The sequence below is a fragment of the Borostomias antarcticus genome, assembly GCF_949987555.1.
Source record: "Borostomias antarcticus genome assembly, chromosome: 3".
NCBI lineage: Eukaryota > Metazoa > Chordata > Actinopteri > Stomiiformes > Stomiidae > Borostomias > Borostomias antarcticus.
The window spans coordinates 4,745,795-4,753,546 of NC_140236.1; the positions used below are offsets into that span (position 1 = coordinate 4,745,795).

The window sequence follows — 7,752 nt, forward strand, 5'->3', positions numbered from 1 at the left end:
TACGGGTTATAGATATGACACTCACCACTGTGTTCTTTATCATAAGGTGGGCTGGTCATCTCTTTCTCTAAGGTATAACTATCACTGGTATTCATTTATTTTCAAAGCCATTATTGGTAAACTTCCACCTTACATCTCGTCTTTGTTGGAGTGGATCCTTGGCACCTACCAGACCAGATCAAACGATCGGCTTGTTCTCAGGGTTCCTCGAGTGCATTCTGAACTTGGAAGGGCTGCTTTTTTCCCATGATGCTCCTTATACTTGGGAATACCTCACAACAGACTCTAAAGCTTGAGGTCCTTCCTTCAGTCACGCCTCACATGGCTACCATGTACTTCAACCTGGAACTGTTTTTAATCATTATTAACGTATATGTACATTGCATTTTTTTTGTTTTGTGTCTCTGTGTGAACCCGTCATCACTGTAAATGAGGGAAACCTCAGTGCTTCACGAGTATAAAATAAAGGTTTGAAATGAAATGAAATGAAATATAGTTGCCACCACCCAAACCATTTTCCTATTCATATCTATCGTGTTCATCGTTGCAATAGTACAGTAAGTCCTCCCACATCCATACGTTCTAATCCACGCCAGCTGCCGCTGACCGCAGTTCTGCGGCGTCGGCTTTTATCTGACCATGTGCAGGACATGAGAACAGCATTAGCACTTTTCCCTGAACTGGGCTGGTTGGATTTGCCACAGCGGTTTCTGGGCCAGGGACTCGAACCGTGACCGCTCGTTAGGGTGACGCTCGTTAGGGTCCTCAGAGGCAACCGCTTAACCTAGATGCTTCCTTGGCAAGGGGTAGACACCCTTTGTATTGGCACACACACACGCCCGAGCGCGCACGCACACACACACACACAATTTCAGAATTGCATACTCCCAGGACTCCCTGGTATTACAGTTACAGTATGTTTCACTTTCTTTCTCTTACTCCCTCTTTTGCACACACATGCACACGCACACATGCGCGCACACACACAAACACACACGCACACACACACACACCTCTACCTCTCTTTCACTCTCCTTTGCCTGCTGAGGTCATAGCATGTCTTCTCACCTGTTTCACCTGCTAACCTCACCCCCAACCCCATCACACTCACTGTCTTAGTCAGCATGTCTCTCTCCCTTTCTTCCTCTCCCTCTCCCTCTCTCTCTCTCTCTCCCTCTCTCTCCCTCTCCCTCTCCCTCTCCCTCTCCCTCTCCCTCTCCCTCTCCCTCTCCCTCTCCCTCTCCCTCTCCCTCTCCCTCTCTCCCTCTCTCTGTCTCCCTCTCTCTCTCTTCCTCTCCCTCTCTCTCTCCCTCTCTCTCTTTCTCCCCCTCTCTCTGTCTCCCTCTCCCCCCCCCCCCTGTCTCTCTCTCCCTCTCTCTCTCTGATGGGGGGATTGCATAATAATCAAGGACGAACTGAAACAGACACTGATGCTCATACTGTATGGGTCACTTGGGTGTATTCAATTTTGCAGATTTCCTTGTCTGCACAGTAGCTTTGTGTGTGTTTTCTGTTGGTTCCAGAGAAGGACACTTCCTGACTGGTCTTCTCCCAGTTGAATAGGTGGTATTAAGGTATTGAATGGCGCTACCCTAGTGACTAATAGGAAATGCCTTCAGGTCAGACTTAATTTTCTTGGCAAAGAGCCAGACTGTGTGTGTGTGTGTGTGTGTGTGTGTGTGTGTGTGTGTGTGTGTGTGTGTGCGCGCGTGCGTGCGTGTGTGTGTGTGCGCTCTCAAAACAGATCAGTTTGCAATGTCTTTTGTTCTGCTTGGTCTAGCTAGCAGATGCTATCCCAAAAAGCTGGGTACCTTTGCACACACACACACACACCCACGCACACACACACACACACACACACACACACACACACACACACATCGGCCACTTGCTAGAACAATAACAAGGTGTTAGACGCCAGCTCGCTGTCATCTCGTGGGCCGTGAGGACGTGAATTGACAGTTTTCCATGGAAAAGTTCAGAGAGAGAACAGACAGGGGGACGGGGTGTCCTTCCAGCATGACTATGAAAACACACGTGAGGCTGTCCGTTTTCTGTGTGTGTGCGTGTGCGTGTGTTCTGAATACACTCCTCAGCTAAGAACAGTCTGACTCTTCTGTCTGAATAAGCTGACCACATACAGTACTGTAACCATCATCATGGTAAAGAATGTTTGTGTTTCAAACTCTACCAAGTGAAGTGAGATATTAAGTTAACCAGACTATAACCCAAAACGTTTTTTTTTTTTTACGATTAATTCAGCATTCATTACTCAATAATCATGTCACAGGTCACACCTGGTATTGTATATTACACATCTGGTGAATTCACAGCTACTTGGTAATGAACTAGACCTTCAATTATACTACGGTATGTAAAGAAACAGGTCTACTTCACTGCTAGCTACCTGCTAAGTCCTGAAGGATATTTGGAGTGTGTGTTGGTACAGTGCAGATTAGGTAATAATGTCAGTTGATCCCTGATGCCGCGTGCACCTGTCTTAACGAGCCAGGTGTGAGGAAGGTGCGGGATCCAACACTGGGATTTACTGTACACACACTCGCACGCAACGTACGCTACATTTGATCTGTCCATAGACATGTGAAGACTTGCGCACACGCATGCATCAATGCATACATCTATGCACACACACGCATGCACACACACACACACACACTCCAGAGAGTCTACAAGCCCACTCTGTATTGAAATATGCAGCTTGCCTCCAGATGCGCTCTTCATAGCGTCACTAGCTAACGAGCTAATTAGCCATTAGGTTGTTGTTTGTGTATGTCCACATGAACTGGCAGCTTCTTCAAAGCGTCTTAAGTGTGTGATTCAAGTTGGAGGACATAACTACGGAATGACTTCAATTTACCCCATGAAGGGATATTTGCCATTCCTTATTCACAAGGGCTTTGGTGTACTGTACCTCGTCTGTAGGCTCCAGTGGATTACATTTGACTTTTAATAATTGTCCAATAAATAAAATGTCATATCAGAGATGTGCGTTCTCCCCTGAAGCTCACCCACTAGTCCCTAGTCACAGAGTCCGTCTTTAATTTCTCTGGATGTCCACATGGTGCAAGTTTAGTTTCTCGCAACCACAACCGTCTCAAGGCACGGACGTTCCCAATGTCTCCTTTTGAGAGGAAGAAGAAAGCATTCTTAACCTCTCTTTTTCTCCCCCCCCCCCCCCCCAGTCCTGGAGAAGAGCGAATTCAAAGACGAGTCGCAGTTCTTCCGTTTCTATGCCGACGAGGAAACGGAGGGCACCGGCGCCAAGAGCAAGCAGCTTCGCAACGACTTCAGACTCATCGAAAACATCCTGGCCAAGTCCCTGGTGGTGAGCAACCACACACACACGCCCGCACACACACGTGCGCACACACCCCTTATTGACATCATAGCGCTGTGATTTCATTGCACATTTCTGGTATGAAGTCAAGGTTTCTAGCGGGCCTAATCGAAGACAGCCTCCACCCCATCAGGACCCCGTGTGTGATGATGTTAACAACATCTGGCTTGGAGGATTAGAGTGCGTGCAACAGACGCACGCACGCATACACGCACGCGCGCACACACACACACACACACACACACACAGATTTTCATATCCTCAGCGTCTCGGGGGACATCTCCTTCCAATACGGACCTTTTGAAGTTGCTCTGATCCATGTGCATATTTAAATAGCATTTCACTTTTGAAAATGGATTCAGCTGTGCGTCATGGTACAGTCTACCCTTGTGCTACCTCTCATACCGATAGCAAGATAGCATCGGAGAATAGCTCAATTTGATGACGCATGTCTTGCTTTAATTTTAAAAGTTTGACATGTTGTTTTGATAAGCTAAAGCCTTGGATATGAATGCAAAAACAATCAAAATCAGATGATACAGTTGAAATACAGTAGAAATTCAGAGAGAAACCAGCTATGCGTTGCCATGCGAGAGCACTTATTCTGTTTTTCTCAGTGTGCACTAATTATGAACCTCTGTAAAGAGTTGCCAGTTATGGGCTCTTGACCTTCGTCATCATTTCACTCTACATTAAACGTTTGTTCTTTTAAATTGTCAACCTAAAGACAGTAGCTGTCTGCTGCCTCTCGCTGCAAGCACAGAATGAGAGTGAAACATGACAGCGAAGGCCACCTCTCTTTCTGCCTCTCTCTCCCTCTTCTTCCTGCCCTCTCTTGGCTATGGTCAACACCCAGCCACGTTTCAGCAACGTGACATTCAACAACAGGTGCTGGAAGATTGAGAGGAAAGGTCAAAGCCCCAAAAGGGCGGGAAACCAGGAGCTACGTTGTGTCAGGCTAATACAGCGTTAGCATATTAACCCACTAGCGCTCGTTAGCACAGTAACGGAAGAAGAAGACATTTTCTCTGGTTTATCTAGCAGAAATGGTTTATCTTGTTCTTGATAATAACCCATAATCCACCACGCAGCTTGAAATGACTCCTCAAACAATTCCTTAGACGGAACCTAGCGATAACTTAATTCATTATTCATTCATTAATAATCTTATCAGAGCGCCGCAGCAGGGAGTTAGCCCAGTGGCTAACCTAGCGTTAGCTCACTAATGCGCTCAGTTAATTAATGACATTAATATCCCCAAGCTTGGGACTTAAAGAATCAACGAAACAAGCCTTCTGCCACATGATGACATACACAAGACATGAGATGCAGTCCAAAGGGAGGAGCAGCCGATGTGTTGACAGTTGATTGGACCACACACGGAGATTAGGCTATCATGGTTTCTTTTTCCTGATCAATGATTCAACTTTCTTTTCCCCCCCCTGTAGATTCATCCCGAGGAGGAAGACTACGGCTTTGAGATTGAGGAGAAGAACAAGGCCATCGTGGTGAAATCTGTCACCAGGGGCTCCCACGCAGAGGTAAACACGCACACAACCCCGCTATGCTATACCTTCATCACAGGTGTCATAACACATCCTGATCACACCCCCCCACACACACTCACACACACGCACACGCACGCACACACACGCACACACACACACACACACACGCATGCACACACACACACACACACACACACACACACACACACACACACACACACACACACACACACACACACATTCTCTCTCTCTTTCTGTTTTTTTTTTCTCCCTCACTGCCAGAGCGCATTAGTCCCAGTGGGTCAGGCTGTTCAGTGTTTAGATGTGTCCTGTCACACTCTGTCTGTCTGTGACTGTCCCTAGGGTGGGGAGACGGATTAGGCACGCCTGCTCACATTGCCCTCAGAGACGACACGCACACACACACGCACGCACACACACACGCACACACACATGTCAACTCTGTCTACTTTTAGTCTCTCTCTCTCTTTCTTTCTCTCTCCCTTTCTCACACTTTTCTCTCTTCATCCCTTACTCTGCCTGCTCTCTCTCCCTCCTCCTCCTCCTCCCCTCCTCTTCTCTTTTCCTCTTCTCTTCTCCCTTCTCCTTTCACTCTGTTCTTCAAACTCACATACTTTTGTTTCATTCTCTCGCTGCCTTCTGGCCCCCGGCTGTAGCCCCTCCCCCAGCTCCGCCCCACGTAGGGTTCCCCCACCCCCCCCCCCACCTGTCCGTCTGACTCTGTGTCCTCTCACCCCTGTCTGTCTGGACTCTGTGTCCTCTCACCCCTGTCTGTCTGACTCAGTGTCCTCTCACCCCTGTCTGTCTGACTCTGTGTCCTCTCACCCCTGTCTGTCTGACTCTGTGTCCTCTTACCCCTGTCTGTCTGACTCTGTGTCCTCTCACCCCTGTCTGTCTGACTCTGTGTCCTCTCACCCCTGCCTGTCTGACTCTGTGTCCTCTCACCCCTGTCTGTCTGACTCTGTGTCCTCTCACTCCTGTCTGTCTGACTCTGTGTCCTCCCCACCTGTCTGTCTGACTCTGTGTCCTCTCACCCCTGTCTGTCTGACTCTGTGTCCTCTCACCCCTGTCTGTCTGACTCTGTGTCCTCTCACCCCTGTCTGTCTGACTCTGTGTCCTCTCACCCCTGTCTGTCTGACTCTGTGTCCTCTCTCCCCTGTCTGTCTGACTCTGTGTCCTCTCACCCCTGTCTGTCTGACTCTGTGTCCTCTCACCCCTGCCTGTCTGACTCTGTGTCCTCTCACCCCTGTCTGTCTGACTCTGTGTCCTCTCACCCCTGTCTGTCTGACTCTGTGTCCTCTCACCCCTGCCTGTCTGACTCTGTGTCCTCTCACCCCTGTCTGTCTGACTCTGTGTCCTCCCCACCTGTCTGTCTGACTCTGTGTCCTCTCACCCCTGTCTGTCTGACTCTGTGTCCTCTCACCCCTGTCTGTCTGACTCTGTGTCCTCTCACCCCTGTCTGTCTGACTCTGTGTCCTCTCACCCCTGCCTTTCTGACTCTCAGTGTCTCTGCTGCTCAGCCCTGCTCTGCTGCCAAATCTCCCCAACAGTCCCCCCCTCTCGGTGTCCGCGTCCTTTCTCTCCTCTCTCTCTCCTCTCTCTTCCTCTCCTGTCTTTCTCTGCTCTCGCTTCCTCTCCTCTCTCTTTCTCTGCTTTCTCTTTCTCTGATCTCTCTTTCCCTGCTCTCTCTTTCTCTCCTCTCTCTTTCCCTGCTCTCTCTTTCCCTGCTCTCTCTTTCTCTCCTCTCTCTTTCTCTCCTCTCTCTTTCTCTTCTCTTTCTCTCCTCTCTTTCCCTCCTCTCTCTTTCCCTGCTCTCTCTTTCTCTGATCTCTTTCCCTGCTCTCTCTTTCTCTCCTCTCTCTTTCCCTCCTCTCTCTTTATCTTCTCTCTTTCCCTGCTCTCTCTTTCTCTGATCTCTCTTTCTCTCCTCTCTCTTTTTCTGCTCTTTCTTTCTCTGCTCTCTCTTTCTCTGATCTCTCTTTCTCTCCTGCCCCCCCCTCCTCTCCGAACAGTGACAGTGTGGTTAGTTGTGGCTCCGCCCCCAGGCTAGTGAATGAGGCCCAGCTGATTCCCATGGTCAGTAAAAAACCCTGGGAGAGAGAGAGACCCTGAGAGAGGAATACCAAATACCTTCTCACACACACACACACACACACACACACACACACACACACACACACACACACACACACACACAGACAAACACACAAACACACCCCCCAAACCTCCCCTACATCCATTCTGGGCTTTCGTCCAGAGCGAGACCCCCACCAAACCTCCAGACAACCAAAGCCCCAGGAAACCGATGGCAAGGGTGGCATCAGCGGATCTGGGGTCCCCGGGCCCCGGGCCCTCAGAGACAGGATATAGAGAAGGCATTATTCTCACGATGGGACCGAGGACACGCAGCCCACAGCCACCGAATATAAATTAGAGCGCTTCCGATTCGTTCTGCTTTTACGGCACGGGAGACATATTTTTCCGATTAGACGTGCTTCTTCTGGACCAGTCTGGGCATGCGAGGGCTATGAAACCCAGTTCCATTTGATTGAATTTCATTTGACCTTTGTTTTCCCCAGATGTCTGAATCCGATGATAAGAAAGTCTATTATGAGGGAGACGTGCTTCAAAATAGCAGCCACAGAGCCACAGACAGTCATAACAGATGAAACTGCTTTTCTAAACTATGAGATATGAGCAGGGGACCACAGATGACAGTGAGTGGACTGTCAAAATCTGAGCCCGGCAGACAGACTGCCTGGCAAAAAAAAATAAAAATGTCTGGCTTCCAGGCTATCAAAACGTACTGTAGCACCTTCACAGAAATATTGGATTTCTGGCCAGCGCGCTTCATCAAAACACACC

At 48.9% G+C, this 7,752-nt stretch overlaps 1 protein-coding gene across 1 annotated transcript in view; it reads left to right on the forward strand.

Annotated features, from left to right (window-relative positions):
- prex1 (phosphatidylinositol-3,4,5-trisphosphate-dependent Rac exchange factor 1) overlaps positions 1-7,752 on the forward strand; it is a gene marked incomplete at both ends in the record, with an annotated part of 82,583 nt that overhangs the window by 48,865 nt on the left and 25,966 nt on the right. The window contains 2 exons of the mRNA XM_084435837.1: positions 3,204-3,346; positions 4,807-4,899. Of these exons, the coding sequence (XP_084291963.1) occupies positions 3,204-3,346; positions 4,807-4,899 (236 nt within the window). The remainder of the gene's footprint in view (positions 1-3,203; positions 3,347-4,806; positions 4,900-7,752) is intronic.